We start from the raw sequence: 26218 nt of genomic DNA, 5'->3' as shown, positions 1-26218 counted from the left end.
AGTGTCTTAACAAAGATACCTAAAAAATATTAAAGCATTTGGTTAAGAGCTTTGAATTAGCTCAAGAATGAGTTTGTCTTCTTGCCACCATAAACAGAATTTTAAAATACAGTTTTTAGCTTAGCTCTTAATCCTCAAATAATGAACATAAGGAGAGATTTAGCTCAAGCTTTGGACTGAGCAAAATATGAAGCCCTCCTCCCACTGGCATATTCACATGTGATCTTATAGTCTGAGAGAGAAAGTTTTATCCCCTTATGTGCAGATACACTTCCCCAAGCTGAACAGACAATGCACAGACTTAGCACCAGAGATGATCATTATCTTTTATTCATTAAATAAAAAGGTTTTCTGAATTAAGCATGGCAAATTCTACAATTTTTTCAGAATGAAAAATACATGGTGCTTTCCATAGAAATATTATAGAAATGAAGACTGGAATCACACTTTTACTAAGACTTCCTGACTGCCATACAGTGCTAAGACCAAAGAACACTAATAAGATGACTGTGAATATGCCAAAATTATGGTGGCAAGGAAAGACAATCTATTCCACTTCTGTGGCCTGAGTTATGGGGCAGCTTGTGCACTTCCTTCTATTGAATGGGCTTCAGGAATTTATTTTCTACAAACCTGAAACAGGCACTCTGTTAGGCACTCTGCTCTGTGAAGGCTTCTGTCTATTTTGCACAACCCCCTTCACTGATGTCTTAGGGGTTCTAATTGAATATAAAAAAATTAATAAGTCACTGGCATTAAGGTCTAAATGTTCAAAATTCAAAGAAAGCAATCACATTGCATCAACTGTCCAAAGCACAAATAAGCTTGAAAAGAACTGAAGTCTCATGCATGCTCACAGTAAGGAAAGCTAAACTCTGGCTTCAGCAGGAGACTATAAGCATGAGTCATACTCTGTTGGAGAATCACTTCGGTGATGCTGAACTTACTATATGGATATTTAAAATACTTTATGAGTAAAATGGTATGAAATGAAAAGTAAAAACATGCCAACATAAGACAGTAATTAGAATACACAACAGTACACCAAGAGGGTTACATTTGAAGACAAAACTTTAAAATATCTTTCCCAATGCTATAAAGAAAAAAAATCCCATTGAAAAACCATTATCCTTTACGTAAAGAACACTAGATTTATTTTTCCCTCTCAAATCTAATCTTGGTTTCCGTAGTTTTCAATACCCGTGTGTGGCATTCTTACCCTTGTCTACTAAGTAGCCTATGAACAGGTGCATTCTGTCCTTGGTTTGGCTGAAGGACTCTGTTGACAAATTAAATAAAAAATTAATTTAAAAGGTTAAATTCCATTTTTTCCCATTTTCTTTCAATGGATGAAAGATGATAACCGTAAGGTAAAGGTCAACTATGCAATAATATGGCCTATATATTACTACAAAGCAGAGCAAATCGACTAAAGCATATTAATATGATACTTATATTTTGCTCACTAAAGAGTCCAAACCTTAGGTTTTTATCAGCAAAGAAATGTCCAACATATAGACTAACGCTTGTGCTTTTAGATAATTTTCTTATACATACGCTTTACAAAAGCTAACTTTTCCCTTCAAACCAGTGAGAGAAGAAAGTATCGCTCTCATTTTACAGGAGTAAAAAACAGGTCAGAAATATTAAAGTTCACTTTTTAGCTTTCTTTATTTTTTATTTATTTATTTTTTTGAGATGGGTCTTACTATGTTACCCATACTGGTTTGAATTTCTGGGCTTAAGCTATCCTCCTGCCTCAGCCTCCCGAGTACCTGGGACCATAGGAGCATGCCACTGTGCCCAGGTTAAGTTAGCTTTTTTTTGAGACGGATTCTTGCTCTGTTGCCCAGGATGGAGTACAGTGGTGCAGTCTTGGCTCACTGCAACCTCTAACTCCCGGGTTCAAGCAATTCTCCTGCCTCAGCCTCCTGAGTAGCTGAGATTACAGGCACACGCCATCATACCCGGCTTTTTGTATCTTTTATTTTTGTATTTTTAGTAGAGACAGGGTTTCACCATCTTGGCCAGGCTGGTCTTGAACTCCTGACCTCGTGATCCACCCGCCTCACCCTCCCAGAGTGCTAGGATAACAGGCATGAGCCACTGCTCCCAGCCCAGCTTAAGTTAGCTTTCTAAGGTTTTTAAATAAGTATCAAAGATCCTCTGGACTGTGTAACTGAACTCAAGACATATCATGCTCAAAATTTCTACCACAGATAGCATGTCCTACAAAAGCTCCAGGCACATCTGGTCTGACATGTTACCAGGTATATGGCCAGGTATTGGTATGAATCTTGAGCCTGAGGACCACCCCCGACCCATTCAGCCAGAAGTGTTCTACTGATGTCAAGTAGAACAAAGTCAACAAAAATGAAGTTTGGGATTTAAATTTTAATTTTTTAATTTTTTTTTTTTTGAGATAGAGTTTCACTCTTGTTGCCCAGGCTGGAGTGCAACGGCGCAATCTTGGCTCACTGCAACCTCTGCCTCCCGGGTTCAAGCGATTCTCCTGCCTCAGCCTCTTGAGTAGCCGGGATTACAGGCATGTGCCACCACGCCCAGCTAATTTTTTATTTTTAGTAGAGATGGGGTTTTCCATGTTGGTCAGGCTGGTCTCAAACTCCTGACCTCAGGTGATCCATCCGTCTTGGCCTCCCAAAGTGCTGGGATTATAGGCGTGAGCCACCGTGCCCAGCCAATTTTTTTTTTCTATAAAAAACAAAAAGCCTCTCATTAAGACTAAGTGATTTTTCTCACCTTGTTTCAGAAGGATTTTGTTTAACCAGAAATTTCTTATTTGGCATTCCCATTTCAGCAGCTCTAACACAATATAAAAATAAGGACATAATGTATTTAGAGAAGGGAAGAAAACATGCTTACAAATGTAATACAGGATGACAGAAACAAATCATCATTTAGAAGCTGGTGTACTACTGGAAGACCTGTACTAAGCATATTAAAGACTGCATTCAAGAAAGAAGAATTTTTTTAAAAAGTTATTAAGATATTTTTCCCATTAAGTCTTTATTCCCAAGAAACCTTTAGGACATCAAAAAAGGAATATATTTAGGCACTGAATATAAAGATTAACTGTTTTTAAGATTGATCAGCTATCAGTTATATGAGTTGAATGTTGTCAAATTTAGTAAATAAATTCATCTAAGATGAAATGAGATTTTAGCACCTGATTTTAATAAATTTCTTTATATAAAGGGGATTTCTATCAGCTCAACTGCAGAAAAATTAACTCTTCTTTATTTCTAAATTTAAATTTGCAAATAGACCAACAGATGACTACAATTAATTGGTTTGATAACTAACATGACATGATATAAAAAACTTACTTCATGTATTTCTTCCTATCAAGAGACTTCTGTGTTGCAGCTGAAAGAGCCACTCGTGGACTTTTCATTTTATCCTTTAATATACAAAAGTAACGTCAAACTCTACTGGAACCAATTAATGCCACTATATTGTAATACAGAATGATCCCAAATTGCCTGGAAAAGCTTCTCTCTACTAACATTTTTAATTTAGTTAAATCATCTTGTTTTGTATTTTTGAAGCAGTCTAATTCTAAGAATTAAATAATTAGAATTATGTAAATTTTGCTTGCTTTTCCTTTGCCAATCACACTAAGATAATTGATTCAAATCACAAACTCTGATATACTTCAAATTAACTTGGAGCCTGTTTTCTAACTCAGATTTCAAAAAAAGCAAAACCCACATTATAACTGAATTCAAGGAAATTCAATCAGGAGCAGCTGATAGATTGTATAAGCCATCTGAGCAAAACATTCAAAGCTTCAACTCTAAAATCCAATCAGAAAACAATATGTAATTCTTAAATGATGTAATTCTTTTAAATCTGTCTACAGATTTAAATGTTGCTAGTAATTCCAGGAATTACTTGTGCTTAAGAATTATCAGAAGGGTGCTGAAGTCAACCAAAACTGACATTTAGTATCAATTACCCTAAACCCAGAAGAACTCTATTCATTAGAAATCATATAACATACCATTTGCCTGAGCATTTTCTCTTTGCGAACTTCTCGATCATGCTGTAGAATAGACATTCTTTCAGCTGCATCCATTACAAAGAATATGTCATGAATACCATACAGGGCAGCTCGCAACTAGGCAAAAGAGAAGAAAATATTGTATACATTTAAAAGATGAGGTTAGAGTTCAGGAATACTATATACCATGTACACTTATTTATAGAAAAAGATTAAAATAGTTTTCATTGAAACCTATTTTCAGTGATTAAATAAAAAAATATAATATGTCCATGTCTTAAAAGCCTTCAGGATCCATGTATTTACCTGAGCTAACACTCTTTCCTGAAGTGAAGCATCTTGAGCTGAAACAATGCCTCTCTTTAGTGGTGCTTCTGACTGAAAACTTCTTATGAATTCCATAGTATCCTGAAAAAAGAAATGCTCCTTCAAAAACATTTTTCTAGAAAGATTTGTGATCACTGCGGAGTTTCCTTTTTTCTTTTTCTCAGTCAATCCAAAATTACAGTCTTTCCTCAGTATCTGTGGGGGACTGGTTCCAGGAATCCCTCAGATACCAAAATCCAAGGATGATGGGGTCCCTTATATAAAATAGTTATCTGCATATAACCTAAGCACATCTCCCATATACTTTAAATCATCTCTAGATTAGTTAAAATACCTAATAAATGTACATGCTACATAAATAGTTGTTATATTGTTTAGGAAATAATGACAAGAAAAAAAAATTTGTACATGTTCAGTACAGACACAACCATCATTTGTTTTTTCTGAATTATTTTTGATCCATGGTTGGTTGAATCCACAGATGTGGAACCCAGAGATAGAGGACCGACTGTACCAAAAACATAAATAAAACTATTACTTATTAGAAGTCAAACAGCACTCACTTTCAAGCAAGTCAAAAACACACAAACTGCTTCATTTATATGTTATTCATAATATTATCTGAGAAAGATTAACAATTATCGGGGGAACCAGCCCCCAATATTTCAACGTAGGTTCTTTCTATTTTTCGTAAGTGTCAGCTGGATGAGAAATAAAAAGACTACAAAGAGAGGAATTTTACTGCTGGTTCTCCGAGGGGGACATCACATATCGGTAGGACCGAGATGCCCACCTGAGCCTTAAAGCCAGCAAGTTTTATTAAGGATTTCAAAAGGGGAGGGGGTGCAAGAACAGGGAGTAGGTCACAAAGATCACATGCTTCAAAGGGCAAAAAGGAGAACAAAGATCACATGCTTCTGAGGAAACAGGACAAGGGCAAAATCAGAACTACTGATAAGGGTCTATGTTCAGCTGTGCACGTATTGACTTGATAAACATCTTAAACAAAAGGAAACAGGTTCGAGAGCAGAGAACTGGTCCGACCACAAATTTACCAGGGTGGAGTTTCCCAATCCTAGTAAGCCTGAGGGTACTGCAGGAGACCAGGGCACATTTCAGTCCTTATCTCAACTGTGTAAGACAGATACTCCCAGAGCGGCCGTTTATATACCTCCCCCGAGGAATGCATTCCTTCCCCAGGGTATTAATTATTAATATTCCTTGCTAGGAAAAGAATTTAGCGATATCTTCCCTACTGCACGTCCGTTTATAGGCTCTCTGCAAGAAGAAAAATATGGCTTTATTTTGCCTGACCCCGCAGGCAGTCAGACCTTATGGTTGTCTTCCCTTGTTCCCTGAAAATCGTTGTTATTCTGTTCTTTTTCAAGTTGCACTGATTTCATATTGTTCAAACACACATGTTTTGCAATCAATTTTTAGAGTTAACACAATAGTGGTCCTGAGGTGATGTACATCCTCAGCTTATGAAGATAACAGGATTAAGAGATTAAAGACAGGCATAAGAAATTATGAAAGTATTAATTTTGGGAACTGATAAATGTCCATATTAAAATGAAATCTTCACAATTTATGTTCAGTGACTGAAGTAAAGACAGGCGTAAGAAATTATAAAAGTATTATTTGGGAACTGATATATGTCCATATTAAAATGAAATCTTCACAATTTATATTCCTCTGCTGCGGCTCCAGCTGGTCCCTCCGTTCGGGGTCCCTGACTTCCCGCAACAATCAGACTTCTAAAACTGCCTAGATTACAATGACTAAAAAGCGTTTAAGTTCTGAACTAATCTGTTAGCTCAGCTGTCACGAGACTGATAGAAACTAACACAGAAGTGAAATACAAACGATTTACAGGAATCTTACTTTTACAGTTTGTCGAAGTTGCTTCAGCTTATCTGTCTGCATAAGCCTACGAGTAAGAAATCCTTTTGCCACCGCAGTTATTTTGTTAAATTTTGCTTGTATTTCCGGACTAAAAACCTAGGAGAAAGAAGACAGACACAATGTTTATTGGTGTTCATTTATACAGTCTAAGATAATATAGCTCTTAAGAAAAGATAAATAGATAGATGGCATGTATCATTAAGTTTACCCACTTGAGACCATCTAGTTTTGGCTCTTCCAAAAGGCCTTGTTACTGAGAGTTTGGTCAAGCCACTAGTTGATGATCCCCAGAGGTAGAATGGTGCTTCGTTTGCAGAAACAAAGCTATATTGCAGGGCAGAATTTGTGAAACCTAGAGAAACATACATATAGTATTATACTTGATGTCATATAATTAGAATACGAAGAACATCCCAATAAACACTTGTGACACTCATTAAGAATAACAACTGCCTCCAAAACTGACCCACCTGCCGACTTAAAATATTTATGGACTTTAAAGCTTACGTACCAGATGGATCTTCTCAACACAAACAGCATCTCAGGATAATTGAGATATGAAGATAAGCTATTTAAAGGGACTAGGGAATTAGAGGTAATTCAAGATCACTCATGAGAGAGCAAACTGTTTTCACTTGAAGTATATCACCTGCTGCATGAATGATCAGACTGGGCTCTGAGCCAAATTTCCTGATCTTTTCCTAGCAAAGGTAAACTCTGCTCACAAACATCTGCTCACAAGTCTTTGATCTCCTATCATGTCATTTTTCACTGGTTACTAAGCAGCTGGCAAAGAGGGTGGGACATGGAATCATTCGAAAACAGGAGATATAATCTTATAGTGTGCCAAATAAATATCTTACTGTAGGATCATTTTCCCAAATGTAAAAGGATTTTTAAATATTTACCAGAACTATTTGAATTTGAAGTATGGAGTGAGTCCGCTTGAGACAGCATTGTTTCCAGCAAACTAGAGTCACTTATTTTTCTCCATTCTAATTCCACTGCATTGTTAATGTCCAACTCAGAGGCTTCCGCTGTCATTGCCTTCTTCTCTTTTAACATTTTCTCCTGCTCTTCTATTTCCTATACATGAACAGTTTATTGTAACATGCTAAACCTTCTAATTATGTCCCAAAATGATATCATTTTAGGCTTAGCCAAAAGTACATGTAATTATCAGCAATTATTATTTATTTCAAGTTTTTCTTTCTCAAATTATCCTTCCTTCCTTCTCCCTTCCCTTCCCTCCCTCCCTCTTTTCTTTCCTTCCTTCCTTTCTCTCTCTCTCTCTTTCTTATCTCAAGAAACAGAATCTCGCTCTGTCCCCCAGGCTGGAGTGCAGTGGCACAATCTCGGTTCACTGCAATCTCCACCTCGCGGGTTCAAGTGATTTTCCTGCTTCAGTTTCCCAAGTAGCTGGGACTACAGGTGTGCACCACCATTTTGTATTTTTTAGTAGAGATGGATTTCACTATATGTTGGCCAGGCTGGTCTCAAACTCCTGACCTCAGGTGATCCACCCACCTCGGCCTCCCAAAGTGCTGGGATTACAGGCGTGAGCCACCACGCCCAGGCTATAATTTATTTTAATATGTGATAATGTATAGTTAAATTATTAATTATAATATAACAAGTGCCATTCTTTTTTTTTTCTTTTTATAGAGACAGGGTCTCCCTCTGTTGCCCAGGCTGGAGTGCAGTGGCTACACAAAGGCGAAATCATAGCTCACTGCAGCCTTGAATTTCTGGGCTAAAGCGATCCTCCCACCTCAGCCTCCTGCATAGCTGGGACTACAGGCTCATGATACCACGACCAGCACGAGTGTCATTTTTATGATATAACTCCTGCAGAATGTGTACTTTAGCACCTATTTATTAAATACCTTTTTAAAATATTAAGCTTTAAATCAAGGATTCAATAAAATATTCTCATTAAATTATGCAATTACTTTTAGATAAGGATCTAAATATCAAACTTCATATTTTGACAAAAAATACCATTCACGTATCAAAATGACTCCCCTACCTTAAGATATATGGAGGAAAAAATTACAAGTATTCTATACATGACCAAAATTCACAGGTATCCTTGGCTAAATTTCACTTACCAGTTGTATCTCCCTCCACATTCCTCACCTTTTGCAGTCTTTCTTGTTCCCTTTCCTGCTCAGCTATGAGTAGTGATAACTGCTGGGCGTGCTGTTCTTCTAGTCTCTTCCGCATTTCTTCAAAGGCTAACATCTTGCTTTTTAGTAACTCCTCGCTTTCTGAAAAGAAACATGTTTCCTCAATTTAGAAAATTCACTACAAGTCTAATGTCTGATATTTTATACCATCAATTTAAATTATCCTTCTGACAAGAGAGTATTCCTGGATCTGACATAATACAATCAAGATATAGCTGGGTTTCTACTTCGAACCACACTCTTTTTATTTCATGCTACTCAATAAAGTAAGACCTGTATTGCATCACCTTTTCCACTCCTTTTATTTCATGCTACTCAATAAAGTAAGACCTGTATTGCATCACCTTTACCCATTCATTCAACAGATCCCATCCTGATCTGAAATGACAGACCCAGGACTATATATTCAGACAAGATTCTCCTGACTCTACTTAACTTTCAGATGTGGTCCTCAACTGCATCCTACCACCATTTGTTTTTTTGACAGTTGTCCTCCAGGATCTCTGGTATTGTAGCTTGTAGTTTTGCCTCGTTTTGATTTTCAAAGAAAGTGTTTCCTTGATGGTATAAAGCTTTCTCAGCTTGAGGTTTCAAAAAGGACTGGACATTAAAATTCCAGATATTTTAGTTACTAACTAAGAGAAAACATTATGATAATACAAGCTTCCTAAATGGAATGTGGTGGTAAGACATGTTGAAATGTACAAATACCAAGTATGGGCCAGGTGTGGTGGCTCACGTCTGTAATCCCAGTACTTTGGGAGGCCAAGGCAGGTGGATCACTTGAGGTCAGGAGTTCGAGACCAGCATGACCAACATGGTGAAACCCAATTTCTACTAAAAAAATACAAGCGCATGCCTGTAATCTCAGCTACTTGGGAGGCTGAGGCAGGAGAATCACGTGAACCTGGGAAGCGGAGGTTGCAGTGAGCTGAGATCGCACCATTGCAGTCCAGCCTGGGCAACAAGAGTGAAATTCCATCTCAAAAAAAAAAAAAAAGAAATTTCCACGCTGTTGGTCTTATGTACTTCTGATATTCACTGAGGCAGCCTCTTGCCTTGCTATGCTATCTACCTGGAGGATCCAAGTTGGCTCCCCAGGTAAGTGGTTGTTTTTATTAGAGCTCTTATAAAGTTGCACAGGATGGGCCAGGGCTGGTGGCTCAAACCTGTAATCCCAGCACTTTGGGAGGCCAAGGAGGGCTGATCACTTGAGCCTAGGAGTTTGAGACCAGCCAGGCCAACTGGTGAAACCCTGTCTCCACAAAAAATATAACAGTTAGCTGGGCGTGGTGGCACATGCCTGTAAATCTCAGCTACTTGGAAGGCTGAGGCAGGAGAATCGCTTGAACCCAGGCCTGCAGTGAACTGAGGTCGCACCACAGCAATCCAGCCTAGGTGACGGAGCAAGACCCTGTCTCAAAAAAAAAAAAAATTAAAAAAAAAATAAAGTCGCACAGGTTTTAAGCAGTCTGACCCAACCCTGTATTTCCCATAAGCCCTAAGAGCTTAATTTACTTGATTTGTATGTCTTCTATATCAGTAATAAAGAATTATCAATCATGACAACAAAGTAAGGGGTAATGAAGGAGAAAAACGTACTTTAATAAATTGCTGTTAATGGATACAACAGAAAAAAATTGAAATAATAATTTTTATTAATTAAGAATCTTTATTATTATTATTATTATTATTTTGAGACGGAATCTGGCTCTGTCACCCAGGCTGGAGTGCAATGGTGCAATCTCAGCTCACTGCAACCTCCGCCTCCTGGGTTCATCCAATTCTCCTGCCTCAGCCTCCCAAGTAGCTGGGATTAAAGATGTGCACCACTACGCCCAGCTAATTTTTGTATTTTTAGTAGAGATGGGGTTTCGCCATGTTTGTCAGGTTGGTCTCGAACTCCTGACCTCAAGTGATCCACCCACCTCGGCCTCCCAAAGTGCTGGGATTACAGGCGTGAGCAACCGCGCCGGCCTAAAGAACCATTCTTGAACCACCTACTCAGAGCCTTATTTCTGATACTTTGTCTGATAATTTCATGTTAAAGTGTTTACTGAAGGGCCAATTACATGAAGCTTGTACTACAAATGAAAAAGCAAACTGAAATAAACATTAGAAACTATAGTACAAAAGAAAGACCTCATAGCAATACAGTGAATTAAAACTGTAAGTGATGTTTCAGGCAAGACTGTTTGGGGCTGGGTGCGGTGGCTCACGCCTGTAATTCCAGCACTTTGGGAGGCTGAGGCAGGTGGATCGCTTGAGGCCAGGAGCTTGAAAGCAGCCTGGCCAACATGGCGAAACCACATCTCTACTAAAAATATAAAAATTAGCCGTGCCAGGTGGTACGCGCCTGTAATCCTAGCTACTCTGGAGGCTGAGGCACGAAAATCAATTGAACCCAGGAAGCAGAGGTTGCAGTGAGGTGAGAACCCACCACTGCACTCCAGCCTGGCGACAGAGCAAGACTGTCTCAAAAAAAAAAAAAAAAAAAAAAAGAACTGTTTCCTCCAATTATTAATATTCTCAATAATACCAAGTGGACTATGAAAGCTTCATCATTTAAATAAGAAGATCCATCCAGGCATGGTGGCTCATGCCTGTAATCCCAGCTACTCAAGAGGCTGAGGCATGAGAATTGCCTGAACCGGGAGGTGGAGGTTGCAGTTAGCCAAGGTTGTGCCACTGCACTCCAGCCTGGGCAACAGTGCCAGACTGTCTCAAAAAAAGAAAATCCTGGCAGGGTGCCGTGGCTCACGCCTGTAATCCCACAGCTTTGGGAGGCTGAGACGGGAGGCTCACTTGAGCTCACGAGTTTGAGACCAGCCTGGGCAACATGCCGGAAACCCCATCTCTACAGTACAAAAAATACAAAAATTAGCTGGGCATGGTGGCATGAGCCTGTAGTCCCAGCTACTTGGGAGGATGAGGTGGGAGGATGGCTTGAGCCCAGGAGGTGGAGGTTGCAGTGAGCTGAAGTCATGCCACTTCACTCCAAACTGGGGTGATAGAGCCAGACCTTGTCTCAAGAAAATCTTTAAGAAAGCCTATCAAATGGCAATAAACTGTAGCTGACTATATGCTTTCTAATAAGATAAATAAAATTAAGTGCCCATATGAATAAAGACCATTTTTTTCCCAAAAATGTCAATTAAGAGTATTAAAATAAAGGTATTATCTGCATAGAAGGTATCAAACACTTCAAAGATGCCTTACCTTTGGAACTAGTTCCTAACATTTTATTCTTGTTAATGAAGACAGATCCCTTATGGTATCTTTTTTCTGGCAAATGTTGCCTTTCTTGTTCAGTTATTCCACTTGTTATGACATAAGGGCAGTTTTCTTTTTGCAAACCATCAATATCTAAATCAAGTCTCCGTTTAACTTTCTCAAAACTGTTATCCAAAAATTGTTCATTTCCACAGGACACTGTAGTTGTGTCCATCTGCTGTCTCGTATTCTGGTTTTGCATCAATAAAGGAGAAGGGTTTTTTACATCATAAGACTTATTCAGTTCCGTTTGCAAACTGCAGTTTTTCTCTAACATACTGGCTGGTTTGAGTCCACTCACAGTTCCAAAGTTTGGACTTGCTATACACTGACTGCTGGCATATGGTTCATGCAGCTTTGGCATCGCAGCACAGGTACTGTTCATTATGTGTGCGCCTCTCTCGTCGGATGTTAACTGACCTTCCACAGTAACAAATCCATGAGTAACTTTATTTTCTAAATGATTTCCTGAAGATTGACATACCTGATTTGATTTACCTAAAACCACATCTTCTTTGACTTCAGATGTATTTTTGCCCACATAAACCTTGCTTGAACAAACTCCTGCTAAATCAGTTGGTAACTTTGGCACAATTTCGGGCACATTTGTGTTTTCATCAGTATCTTGAACAATTAAGTCCATTGCCTGTTCTTTTCCTTTAGGGCTTAATTCACAGGCATTTATTGGGTTATTTATAAGTATATGACACGCTGATGATGTCCTGGAACGTCTTCGGTGCATTTTAGGACTCATACTTGGCTCTGGACTAGGTAATTTGGCATATGAACCTGTAAGACTTTTGATAACATTATTTTCGGTAACGAAAGTGGGAATAACTTTAAAATCAGAATTAGACTCTAGAACAGTGGGATGGCCAGTTCGTACAGGTATGTCCACTTTCGAAAAGCTAGCTAAAACTGGCATACTCATGCTGCTTGCTTGAGTGGAAGCACCTTGGAGAAGAACATTTGATTTATTAAGGCTTGGTTTGTCAGGAATAACTGAGACACAGTGTTTGCCTGTCAACTGGGCCTTCTCTTTTACACAGTCAGCCACTTTAACAGCATCATGTTCTTTGTCTAAATGACTCTCATTAACAATTCTGTTCATACTACCTCTCAGACTGCGTCTAGATTGTTCTCTTTCTATATATTCCTTTGACTTTTTCATCAGATTCTGAAGACTCATTACATAGGGATCTGGGGTGACTTCTGCCAAAAGTGGTAGATCCTGTTGTTCATTTGCTGAGAAGAGACCATCAGAAATAAGAGTTTCTTGTGGGGTTGCTGAAGAGGTCTTTGGAAAAGCTTCATTTTCTACATGACTAATATTGGAACTATCACATTGCTTCGGAGAATTAAATCCTTCTGAATCTCTAGCTAAGTCTATTCCATTAGTTTTACATTGGTCCTCATTATCCAATGGCAAAATCCCAGCTATCTTATCAAGCTTTGCTGCAGTAGAGTGTTCGGTGTGGCTTGGAAAGCTATTTGGAAATGTAGCAGGAACATTCAAGTTTCTGACTTCTGAATTAGAGTAAACTGTTTCCATCTCCCACTGATCAAAATCACTGGCATTAGGTGCTTTTCTAACCTGAAACAGGAAATTTAAAAATTAATATTTCCTTATTGTACAAAAAGTCTCTGATTTCACTGTTTTCTAAAATAAAATTGAAATTGAAGATTCAGAATCCTGACATTTCAAAACATAAAGAAAAACTAAGATGACAGGTTTCTACGGTATCCCGTATCACAGGAGGCTCAAATTATTATTGAAAAGATGCCTACTGGTCATCCTGCCTAATATTAAAAGAGTTATAGAAGAGTTATAAAAAGAAACATCTAATCTGATACAAATATGAACATATATATGTGTATACACACAGATATATTCATATATCCATGTGCAATTTAATCTTAGAATAGAAGCACTTAAATTTCTTCTAGTCATGTTATTAACATTACCAACTGTTCCTCCTAGGATAGCTATCATCCAAGGATAATAATATATGCAATAAACAGCAAGTAATGAAATGTCTTACGTAAATGATTCCCTCTCTAACAAAGACTAACTTGTCCAGGACATTGATTAAGTAAAAATGATTCAGTTATAAGACTCCTGCACCCACATGCTTACTCCAAAGTTTAACTAAAATCCCTCCAAAAAATGAGGCAAATTTGTAGTAAACAATAGCCCGGCCATGCAGCCTAAATTATTTAGAAATAAGAAATATTTCAACTTAAAACTCAATTCATTAAAACAAAATTCAATTCGATTAATTGATGCTTAGTTAAAACAGCAACTTGTTAATGAGTTTCAGAACAGCCAAAATAGGTAAACATTTGGTAGATAAGGATGAGAACAACTATATATACGAGAAAAAAAAAAGTAAAATATATGTAAAGCCAGATGAGATGGCTCATGCTTGTAATCTCAGCACTTTGGGAGGCCAAGGCAGGTGAATTGCTTGAGGCTAGGAGTTCGAGATCAGCCTGGACAACATGGCAAAACCCCATCTCTACAAAAAATACAAAAATTGGCCAGGCATGGTGGCAGGCACCTGTAATCCCAACTACTCAGGAGGCTGAGGCAGGAGAATCACTTGAACCCAGGTGGCGGAGGTTGCAGTGAGCTGAGATCACACCACTGCACTCCATCCTGGGTGACAGAGTGAGACTCTGTCTCAAAAATAAATAAATAAATAAATGTAAAAATAGATATTTTGTATCTAAATAATCCAACTTTGCAAAAGAATAAAAAGAGAACTAGGATAGTTTCTAAAGGTAATTATACATCTGTATATTAAACTGGCAAAAATCATTGTATTATCATATGAATATAGACATCAAAAGCCTGAATATTGGCTGGGCATGGTGGCTCACACCTATAATCCCAGCACCTTGGGAGGCCGAGGCGGGCGGATCATGAGGTCAGGAGATCGAGATCATCCTGGCTAACACAGTGAAACTCCATCTCTACTAAAAATACAAAAAATTAGCTGGGCTTGGTGGTAGGCACCTGTAGTCCCAGCTACTCAGGAGGCTGAAGCAAAAGAATGGCATGAACCCGGGAGGCGGAGCTTGCAGTGAGCTGAGATCGCATCACTGCACTCCAGCCTGGGTGACAGAGTGAGACTCTGTCTCAAAAAAAAAAAAAAAAAAAAAAGTCTGAATATTACAATATTTTTTGGTTGTTTTGAATGTACTTGTTTTTTTCTAGACCACATGGCTCTCCTATTTTACCTTACAAATCCCAAGGCAGGTAATGGTTTCCAGGTACTATGCAATACACAGTACAATAAGACATACTTAGTCACAACCTCAGAACCAAAATAAAACAAAAAAGATGCAAAAAGGTTTCCAGGTACTATGCAATCAACAGTACAAGACATACATAGTCACAGCCTCAGGACCAAAATAAAACAAAAAGGATGCATATTTATGAAATCCATGAACATGTTCACAGGTTTAAGTAAAACAGATGATTTCCTTATACAAAATATTTCACATTTGTGATATTCGGAAGCTATGTTGTTTATACGTCACTAAAATGAGCCTTTAGTTAGACAAGTTAAATAACAAGAAAAAAATCTATCATAGAATCTTAGGTTTTACAGGTGAAGCAGAAATCTAATTGTATTATATAAAATTTTCCTATCTGAATAATTAATTCATTACAGTTCAACATTATACATGCTCTTTTAACAATTTTATTAGTAGTATATTTTATCTTCCCTCAGTGGACCAAGAATGATATGCCATTTTCATTTCAATCACAGGAAATATCTAGTAAGTAAAAACCCCACCTCTTATTGTTAAATTAGTGCTACTCAATACATTTTTTAAACTTAATATGGACAGTAATTATAATCTGCAAAATGAAATCTACTACCCACACACTATATACTACTGTGAAACGGAAATAAAATCTCAGGACCCCAAACTCAACTATGTCAAATGAGAGTCACTGTGACTCTCATTAACAATTCTCTTCATACTACCTCTCAGACTGCATCTAGATTGTTCTCTTTCTATATATCCTTTGACTTTTTCATCAGATTCTGAAGACTCATTACATAGGGATTTCGAGTAACTGAAATGGAAACTCACATGTCAAAGGTAAAAGTAAAGCTTAGGAACTGAGTCACACAAAAACTGCCTTCCTTTTATTCCTAAACAGATAACTGCAAAATAGAAGGCCACCTATCTACCCAGGTAGACTCTCTTGCAAATTGCTCACAAGGAAATTCCTCGTAGGCCCCAAAATCTTTACACCAACCCCGAGTTCTGCTGAATCTCACTCTGACAAGATACTGACAAAGACCAAAGATGACTAGAAATCATCCCTTTGGAGACAAATGTACATTTGACTTCTTCCTCTACTCTGCTTACTTTATCCTATGTAAAATGCAGATTTATTGAGCTTGAGATGAATGCATAACTGACTGTTCCTCTACCCCCACCTTTCTCATGCGACATGTGGATTCAGTGAGTGCTAACCAAAGCCTCACAAAAATGTGATCACTTATCTCATTACCTACCCTCCTTTTTTTTTCTTTCCTCTTTCCCCTCCTGCTGTTCTTTCCCCTTTATGTACTGAAGTCCTCAAAACCTCTTCTGGAAAAGCACAAGCTAAGATTCTACTGTAACTTTTGTCTCTTTTTCCTTGGCACATCCTAACCTTGGCAAAACAAACCTCTAAATCGATTGAGACTCGCCTCAGTTTTCTTCGGTTTACACTACCAACAGAGAAATGAACCCTTAAGGTTCATTATACACGTGTCATCTGATACGAATTAAACAGACAAACCACAAACTCCTAAGATTATGAAGAAACAAAAAGATGTTACCAGCAGAACACTGCTATATGTTGTAGAAATCATTCGTTCAATCTAATTCATTTGTTTTTCTTTTTAGTACAAAATGATCCAAATGTCAGAACAAATTGTTTATTCAAATCTAAAAATAACTGCACAAGGTGTAGATGTGTTGTTTAAATAGTTTTTAGACATAGGATGCATCTAAACAATTCAATGTTATCTAAACTGCATTTTGTGTATCTAAGAGTTTTCACCAAAAAAAAATTGGAGGCAGTTATTTACTTAAGCAAAGAATGAGAATAAGGTCATTTAGTCAATAGTCTAATTAGTTTGGGGTAAACAGTAATACCCAATTCTATCATTTTGTCACTGAGAATTCAATGTTTTTAGAGTCATAAGATGCAAACAATAAGCAATTATATTCAGTGTATGGTTCCATTGTGTAAATATCCTCTGATTCAAGTACTGGGCATCACTAACAAGCAAGTACATTCTCTTTGGAGTAACTGAAATGGAAAATCACAAATTATGAAGCTTCTCAAATGTAACAGTAAAGTACATTAGTAATTAGTTAAGTGCAAATATATTTCAGAAAAATTATCATCAATGCTTATCTTATGATTTCTTTATTATAACTGAAACAGCTGAAATCACACACCTGAACATTGTCAAGAATCTCCTGGACACGAGTCAGTAAAGCTTTCTTCCTGTTAACCTGCTTTCTTGCTTCTACATCAAGTGCTTTCTGCTTTTCTTGTTGCATTTCCTTTCTTTTCTCAATGTTAAGCTGCAAAACATCATAAAAATGTAATTATTTCCCACGATAAAAGTATCATAAAATCGGGAAGTTCTGAATCAGAAAGATTAAAAACATGTGCAACAGGCAAAACTAATCTATAGTGAAAGAAATCAGAACTGTGGTCTGCGTACTGAGTGGGATGGGACATTAGAGATCTTTCCATGGTGAAGAAAATCCTGTGTGGGTGTGAGTTATACATGTGTATGCCATATATCAAAACTCATGGAACTTTAACACTTAAGATCTGTGCATATTGCTATGTGTAAATTATTTTCAGTTAAAAAGATAAAAAGAAAAAAGTTTCTTCACTAATCAAATGTTCTAAAATGACAGAAATAAAATTAAAGCCCTTTTGGCCACTGCTGAGTTTTTTATTACTTCACTTGAATATTACTTCACGTTCAGTATCCTTTTTTTTTGAGATGGAGTCTTGCTCTGTCACCTAGGCTGGAGTGCAGTGGTGCGATCTCGGCTCACTGCAACCTACGCCTCCTGGGTTCAGGCGATTCTCCTGCCTCAGCCTCCAGAGTAGATGGGCTTACAGGTGCGCGCCACCACACCCAGCTAATTTTTGTATTTTTAGTAGAGATGGGGCTTCACCATGTTGGTCAGGCTGGTCTCGAACTCCTGACTTTGTGATCCGCCCACCTCGGCCTCCCAAAGTGCTGGGATTACAGGCGTGAGCCACCGCGCCCGGCCCACGTTCAGTATCTTATTTCACTGGGTCAACTGGATTCTACAACTTTTAATTTTCTAACCAGTGCACAATTTAACTCTTTGCTGCCTCAAAAAAATGTCCAAAGGTTTAATGATAAAAGAAACAGATAATGTATTATTTGCCTACAAAAGCAGAATACATCTTTTCTTTCACCTCACTCTACCTTCCGATAAAAATATAATGTACCTAAAAAATGGAAGGCTTCTAAGCATCTCTTTATAATGGATTTCAATCTTAATTATTAAGTCCTGGGAAATTAAGTCACTGTTAACAGTCAAGACTTATCGTAGACTTATACAAATAGAAAATATATCATTAAAAAATTATTTCAAAATTTGCAATATTCACCTATCAAATACAACATAAAAGTGTGGATTAGGTCCATAAACATCAGATTTTGCTTATAAATAAATAACAGATGGAGTCATAGACCCTATACAACAAGCCCCAGACATTTTGGTCCACATTAAATCAAGCAATGTTATTAAATAGCTGATAAATATGTTGTTTTAAAACTTTTTCCTAATTGCATGGTACCAAGGAATCATTATACAATTTACTTGCTAATCAAAAGGAGAAAATGTGTACTTTAAAGAGCCATTTGGCAGTAACTACTGTAAGCAAGTGTTCAAACTAAACATCACTAATAGAGGGCAACTAAACATTATGTAACTTCTGATTTAATTTAGTATGAAGTGCAGGGCATCATCTCCAAAGAATTCCTTTTTTTTTTTTGAGATGGAGTCTCAGGTTGGAGTACAGTGGTGCGATTCCGATCCCTCCTGGGTTCAAGCGATTCTCCTGCCTCAGCCTCCTGCACAGCTGGGATTACAGGCACCCACCATCATGCCTAGCTAATTTTTATATTTTTAGTAGACAAGGGGTTTTGCCATGTTGGCCAGGCTGGTCTCGAACACCTGACCTCAAGTGATACACCTGTCTCGGGCTCCCAAAGTGCTGGGATTACTTCTTTTTTTTTTTTTTTTTTTTGAGACAGGGTCTCACTCTGTTGCCCAGGCCGTTGTGCAGTGGCTCGATCTCGGCTCACTACCTTTGCCTGCTGGGTTCAGTGGATCTTGGCTCACTGCAACCTTCGCCTCCTGGGTTCAAGTGATCCTCCTGCCTCAGCCTCCCGCACAGCTGGGATTACAGGCACCCACCATCATGCCTAGCTAATTTTATATTTTTAGTAGACAAGGGGTTTTGCCATGTTGGCCAGGCTGGTCTCGAACACCTGACCTCAAGTGATACACCTGTCTCGGGCTCCCAAAGTGCTGAGATTACATTTTTTTTTTTTTTTTTTTTGAGACAGGGTCTCACTCTGTTGCCCAGGCCGTTGTGCAGTGGCTCGATCTCGGCTCACTACCTTTGCCTCCTGGGTTCAGTGGATCTTGGCTCACTGCAACCTTCGCCTCCTGGGTTCAAGTGATCCTCCTGCCTCAGCCTCCCACATAGCTGGAATTACAGACATCCGCCACCACGCCCAGCTAATTTTTGTATTTTTAGTAGAGACGGGGTTTCGTCATGTTGGCCAGGGTGGTCTCAGCCTCCCAAAGTGCTGGGATTACAGGCGTGAGCCACCCCGCCCAGCCCTATCTTCAAAGAATTCCAAAAATCTTCAACCTGTTTATCAAACTTCACTTCCAGTTCATAGGAACTACAGGGACTAGAGAAACAAGTTAAATATCACTATTAGGAAACAATGAGACAAATCCAAGTTCTAAGGAATTCTACAAGACAATAGCTCTGGTCTCTTTAAAAATTCAGTATCATAGTTTTGTTTTTTTTTAAAGACAGTATCTCACTCTGTCACCCAGGTTGGAGTGCAGTGGCATGATCAGGGTTCACTGCAGCCTCAGCCTCCCAGGCTCAAGTGATCCTCCCACCTCAGCCTCTAGAGCAGCTGAGACTCCTGGTGCGCGCCACCACACCCGGCTGATTTTTGTATTTTTTGTAGGGATGAGATTTCACCACGTTGCCCTGACTGGTCTCAAACTCTGGGGATCAAGTAATGCAATCCACCCGCCTCAGCCTCCCAAAGTGCTGGATTACAGGTGTGAGGCACCATGCCCAACCAATAAAAAAAATTGTTTTTAAGACGTAGAGTAGCTGTTCTAGATTAAAATAAAGAAACATAACAAGCAAATACTAATTGTGAACTTTGGATCCAGATTGGGGGAATAAAGTTATAAAAGGCATTTTGAGCACAAATGGAAAAATTTAAATATGAACAGAATTATTAGATATTATTAAAAATTATTAATTTTCTTAAGATGTGATAATGGTTTTGGGGCTTTGCATAGGAGAATGTCCTTATTTTTAAGAGATGTACACCAAAATATTTAGGGGAGCAGTGTCAGGTCTCTGTGGTTTTCAAATAGCTAGGCAATTTTTTAAAATGTATGTCATACGAACACACACACATACATGTATATAAAAATCACAAACACAATAAAGCAAAGATGACAACAATGTTAAAAATTATTTAATCTAATGGTAAATCTATGGGTGGTCATGGCACTATCCTTTCAACTTTGCTGTATGTTTGAAAGTTTCATCACAAAAAGTTGGCAGTTAGCTCTGGTGTCTTTAAAAATTCAATTCAATTAATTAAAATTAATCTCTTAACTCCTGTTATACCAAAAAATAAATTTAAAGCTCACTTTTTTCTAATATTAGTTTGTGATTTAAAATAAAGTCATATATATTTTTAAAATAGCCAATTAGTATCAAAGGGTGTATGATGAAGTGTCTTCCCTATTATCCTATATTCTCTCACCACTCCCCAGAAAAGGAATAGCCATCCTTTGAAAAACCCAAATGGTTAACTTATATTGGGTACCTCTTATGATCCAGGTGGTATTCTAACCATTTTTTATCTACAAATTCATTTAATCTTCAAAATAGCCTTATGAGGTAGGCACTATTTTATCCCCATTTAACAAATAAGAAAATGGACCACAAGTTTACACAGCAAGTAAGTAGCAAAGCAATGATTTGGACCCAGGCCAGAAGGCTCCACAGCCTAGACTTTTTTTTTCCTTCTTTTGGGATAGGGTCTTGCTCTGTAGCCCAGGCTGGAGTTTTTTTCCTTCTTTTGGGATAGGGTCTTTCTCTGCAGTCCAGGCAATGATGCAGTCCAGGCAATGATGCAATCCTGGCTCACTGCAGCCTGCAACTCCCAGGTTCAAGCGATCCTTCCACCTTAGCCTTCGAGTAGCTGGGACTACAGGCACATGTCACTGTGCCAGGCTAAGTTTTTAAAATGTTTTTATAGAGATGAGGTCTCGCTATGTTGACCAGGCTAGTCTTTAATTCCTGGTCTCAAGCAATCCTCTTCCTTCCGGCCTCTCAAAGCACTGGGACTATAGGTGTGCGCCACTGTGCCTGGCCCAGAGCCTGGACCTCTAATCATGACTCTATACTGCCCCTGACAGCATGCTGCACACGGTGTTTTACACTAGATCATCGAGATCCTTCCATGCCTCAACATTTACATCTGCCTTACTGTAATGGTATGTATGAGATTTTATAAAATGGACCATAGTTAAACTACTCCACTACTGATGGACATTTAGGTTGTTCGTCCACCTTTGCTATTTTAAACAATGCTAACGTAACTTTGTACTTATTTCTTTAGGCTCACATATAATTGTAGGATATACCCAAAAATAGAACTGCTGACCCAAAGGCTATGTATGCTTTTAAATTCTACCAAACTGCTTTATCTAGAAATAAAATAAACTGATTCTCTTAGCAAAAGTGCATTAAAAGTGCATTTTCTCCACAATCTAAGGAACACAAGGTTCTATTAGGTCTTGGCCAATCTATAATAGTAAGTAAAAAATGCTAATTCATTTGCATTTCTCTAATTCTGAATAAGGGCATCTCTTCAAATGTTTATAAGCCTTTCTTTTGTTTTTCCACGAACTGTTTTAGTTGTTCACTACAGAAAAAAAACTATTTAAAAACAAAGCAAGTTTACCAGTGGAGAAAGGATAGCCACTCCATGAAAGCGAATAAGTGAGATACTTTCAGATTGGGCAGGGAGAAAGCTCTCTGTGGATAGTGATGCTTCTTGTATTCTGGCAAGACTTTTTTCACAGAACTTCTCATACTCCTCCATCTTCCCACAGTCACACTACAAGAGAGAAAAATGTTATTTTTAATGTACTGGGAAAAACAGATCTTAATTATTTGGCAGATTTTGTAGAGCATGAGAGAGTCCCTATAATTCACAATTCCTATAACTGGTCCTCCCAGAATTGTCTTACTGATCAGGAGCTAATTCTTGGGTATGGTAATTCACCTCAAGAACCTGTCCAATTAAGATTTACTTTATATATTAAATATTTCTGAATATTATTGCATGTAAATCAATCTTTAAATGGGATTAATTTAGCTAAGAATTCAGTAAAACCTTCTTAAAGGAAACAAAGTTCTGTAAACCTTTACTAACTTCAGATTGTAAAACAGGATATTATATTTTCTTTAACAGGACTTATCTACACAAGAAAAACTATATCATACAAAGGTAGAAAGACCATAGTAAAAAAGCCTACTTAAAATTTTTACTTTTAAAAATTTTCTATTTTGAAGTACAAAGGTTACTCTCATATCTTTTTTTTTTTTTTTTTTTTTTAAGAGATAGGGTCTCACTATGTTGCCCAAACAGGATTCCAGTGACTATTCACAGGTTCAATCACAGTGCACTATAGTCTCAAACTCCGAGACTCAAGCAATCCTCCTGCCTCAATTTGCCTATCTTAACACTATACTTGGACTGCATGGGCACCAGCCAACTCAGTCAGAGGTAAAAAAACAGCAAATCGATTGGCTCTGATATTAATTATATTTTATTGTTGAAAATTGGAACCATCACCGAACTACTTAAAACAATCCCAGTAATTTCACAGTTTCTGGGAAATTGTGATTATGAAAATACAAGGTAACCAGGAGGGATTAGGCATCACATTCATTCATTTAGCAAACAGTAAATATTGATTGCTTATTTGCACAGCATTATGTGTGGCACTGTTTCCTTTAAATAAGCAAGGGAAAATAAAAAGACATTATCAGAATCATAACCAGCAAGGGTATGAACTATGGAAACAGAAAATAGAATACAATGATGTTCCTTTATGTCTTCATTTTAAAATAATTAGTTTCTTAACAAAAAAAGAGAGGGCAGGGAAATTCAATTCATGATGTGGGATATGCAAAGATGAAATAGGATATGTCCTCGGTAGGCCTCAAAGTACTTAAAAATTCAGTATACCAAAGTATCAGGGACAAATTATAGTGCAATGAGAAATGGGAAAAAAAATAGTCAAAATTACAATCAGGTTATACAAAAATAAGATATAATGCTATTTTTTACTAAATAGTTTAATCAATAACAAAACTTCTTCCTACTATTCAATCAATTGTAATTATTTGTGTTCAATCTATGCAGAGTAGGACTCTAATGACAAACAAATGGTTCTCTACAGCGTGAGTGAGACTATTTTACAAGCTTTTATTTATTTTAAAAAAGCAAAAGTAAAAACAATAAAACACCTTAAGGCATAGCCTTTTTTTAGGTCTAGGTTTCAACTCACATTATTTCTTAACCCCATTTCGGCTCAAATATTTTATTTTTTTAATCATGCCATGCATTCAGCAATACACAGAATGTAAATAGATTATACAAATAAAGTAATATATCTTCTATGGATACTCAAGCAAAGCATGAAATTCAATTTTAGAAGTAAGGTAAATTATTAAGGAAATATAATACTTGTATGGCCATAGTTTTATTTTTCTTTCAGCATCATAGAGCTATGCCTCATTGTTTCAGAAAGTTATGCACATCCCTTAAATAGTACATGTATGTCCTACATCTTGCAGATGTATAGTACTATATTATTATTACAGCACAACACAGCATATGACAACGCATTACTCATTTAAATATGAGTGCTAATATGGAGATTATACAAATTACTAGATGATCCTTAGAGCATGACTGGATCCTTCTTATTCTTTGGTCTCAGCTTGGATATCCCCTCCTCAGAGAAGGCATCCCTGATGACCCCATCTAAATTAACTCTGCCTCTATCACTATCACATTACCCTGCTGTTTCCCAACTTTCATAGCACTTACCACTATCTGAAATTATCGTGTTTATTTCCTTGATTTTTGTCTGTCTTCCTCCACCAAAATGTAAGCGCCATAAGTACAGGTACCTTTTCAGTCTTGTTCACTGAATCCCCATTACACAGAACAGTATCAGCACACAGCAGGCACTTGATAAAAGTATTGAATAAATGAGTAAGAATAATAATAAGCTCAAACAATAATGTAAACCAGAAGAAAAAAAGAAGGCGTACTATACACCGAAGCTAGCAAGGAAGAGTGGAATTTAGAGAACGGAAATTTCACCATGGCTCTATTCCCAGAGAAACTGGTACCTCTTAAACTGCAAAGGTAACCATTTAAGAAGTGAGCAGTCTATATCCCGTGATTAAGCAAGAGGACACTATGCCTTTCACAATACAATTACCACTGTCAGCAAGGTTTTATTTTAAGGGAGCCTTGACTACAAGGCTACCCCAACCACTAATCTACTGCCCTATATCTTGCCATCAGGCATCACTGGTCCACTTCCAGTAATAATTTGTCAGCTACAGCAGGTTCAGACATGCCCTGTCTTCTCCATTTATACCACAGAGAACCACTGACCCTTGTCCAAATGAGCCTCTTTGCAAACCCCATAGACTCATGGTCCTATCTGCTCCTTACCCGTGCTCTGCCAGACATGTCACTGAAAGGAGTAGTAAAAGTAACACAGAACAGATCCTGCTTTTTTTGCACAACCTAGTGTTTCTTTGCCCATCAGTTCCGCCAAAGACGCAAACTTCTTGTAAAAGCGGTAAAGGGGAAGATTTCTTATTCAGATGCATACTAGCTGCAAGTTCTTGGCAAGCCAGTTACCATCCCCACACCTGTTTCCTCCTCTGAGGGATAATCACGGTATCCGTCTCAAAGGAATCTTGTAAGAATTCAATGAACTAATGCATGTAGGGCAATTAGCATAGTGCAGAACACGCAGAAAGCAACAAATAATGGGGACTGCTTTTCTTATTAAGAGGATAATGATGATGACGATTTTTAGCAGTAGAGTATGAATTCCTGGAGGGCAGCGACAGTGCTTGGTTCCCCGTAGGATTCAAATGAAACTGCAAAATATAGAAAAGGGGACAACGGCTTCCTCATTTCCCTGTCCCTAGACCTCTCCCCGTCAAATCAATCTCGAGATGGCTGCCATTTGCCTAAACTGGGGGTAGGGAGCTTGGATCGTAACCAGAATAGAATCAAAGGGTGGGAACCATCTAGCAGCTCCAGGGGAATCACTTTATTATCCTCAAGTTTATGCCCCAGAGTGGCAAAGGCGAAGTAAGCAGCGCTCCTAGGGCCTTGGTTGTGGTAACCGGGGCTCATAAATGGCCAATGCACACCCCGGGGAAGCCTCCCTCTCCAGCACCGTGGGAGGGAGAAGAAAAACGGCCCAAACAATTTGATCACCACGATGAGGTTCTCCGGCTCTGGCTCGAGTTTTATTCACCAGGGACGACCCCCTCCCTCTCCCCAGCGCCCCATGCCCACCTCCTCCAGCTGCTCCGATTTAAGACTCCAAACCGAGGGCCATCCAGGCGGGGCCGGCATTGGAGCATCACCTCAGCGCCCGGTGCTGGCTGCCCCCGGGGTCCCGCCTCCCAACAGCCGGCGCCTTTCCAGGGGGCTCGAGGCCCGGGAGCCCAGCACAGAGCCCGCCCTCAGCTTCTCAGGGCGCCAATTTCGCCTCTCCAGACCACCTCTCAGCCCGGACCCGTCGAGGCTCGAGCCCGCTCCTCATGCACACACCTGATCCCCCACGGCCCCTTCAGCTCCTCTCCCCTCGCCACGGGCCTTGTCAGGAAGGGAATGGCTCAAATGGTACTGACAGAGCGCAGCTCGGTCCGCCGCCGCCTTCTCCTCCTCCTCCACGCCATATTACGGATCTCAGGCTGCAACGCGGGCTCCTGGCAACCGCCGCCGCTGCCACCCCGACTCCACCTCTCAGGGCCGGCACTTCCGGTGGTTGATTCCTGGGCTGTTAAAACCGTTGGGCCACCAGAACA

General features: G+C 38.6%; 1 protein-coding gene across 7 annotated transcripts in view; it reads right to left on the bottom strand.

Moving 5' to 3' along the window:
* The window catches only part of CCP110 (centriolar coiled-coil protein 110), a 30380-nt gene extending 4203 nt beyond the window's left edge, over positions 1-26177 (bottom strand). Inside the window, exons 1-15 of one of the 7 annotated variants that reach the window (XM_024241422.3) lie at positions 25962-26177; positions 24201-24343; positions 22041-22196; positions 17197-17325; positions 11665-13312; positions 8396-8526; positions 7165-7342; positions 6469-6608; positions 6236-6352; positions 4331-4432; positions 4025-4141; positions 3348-3421; positions 2761-2823; positions 1220-1279; positions 634-719 (exon numbers count right to left, since the gene is read on the bottom strand). In XM_024241422.3, the coding sequence (XP_024097190.1) occupies positions 634-719; positions 1220-1279; positions 2761-2823; positions 3348-3421; positions 4025-4141; positions 4331-4432; positions 6236-6352; positions 6469-6608; positions 7165-7342; positions 8396-8526; positions 11665-13312; positions 17197-17325; positions 22041-22181 (2986 nt within the window). In that variant the 5' untranslated portion in view covers positions 22182-22196; positions 24201-24343; positions 25962-26177. Of the gene's footprint in view, positions 1-633; positions 720-1219; positions 1280-1302; positions 2713-2760; positions 2824-3347; positions 3422-4024; positions 4142-4330; positions 4433-6235; positions 6353-6468; positions 6609-7164; positions 7343-8395; positions 8527-11664; positions 13313-17196; positions 17326-22040; positions 22197-24200; positions 24344-25703 lie in introns of those variants that run through there. The other 6 variants (XM_009250520.4, XM_002826195.3, XM_009250521.4 and 3 more) reach the window with 6 other exon arrangements.
* Between the last annotated feature and the right edge of the window lie 41 nt (positions 26178-26218).

This window comes from Pongo abelii, chromosome 18, assembly GCF_028885655.2.
Source record: "Pongo abelii isolate AG06213 chromosome 18, NHGRI_mPonAbe1-v2.0_pri, whole genome shotgun sequence".
Taxonomy (NCBI): Eukaryota; Metazoa; Chordata; class Mammalia; order Primates; family Hominidae; genus Pongo; species Pongo abelii.
Note: the sequence above shows the minus strand (reverse complement) of the source record. Positions and strands in the feature narration are given on the sequence as shown.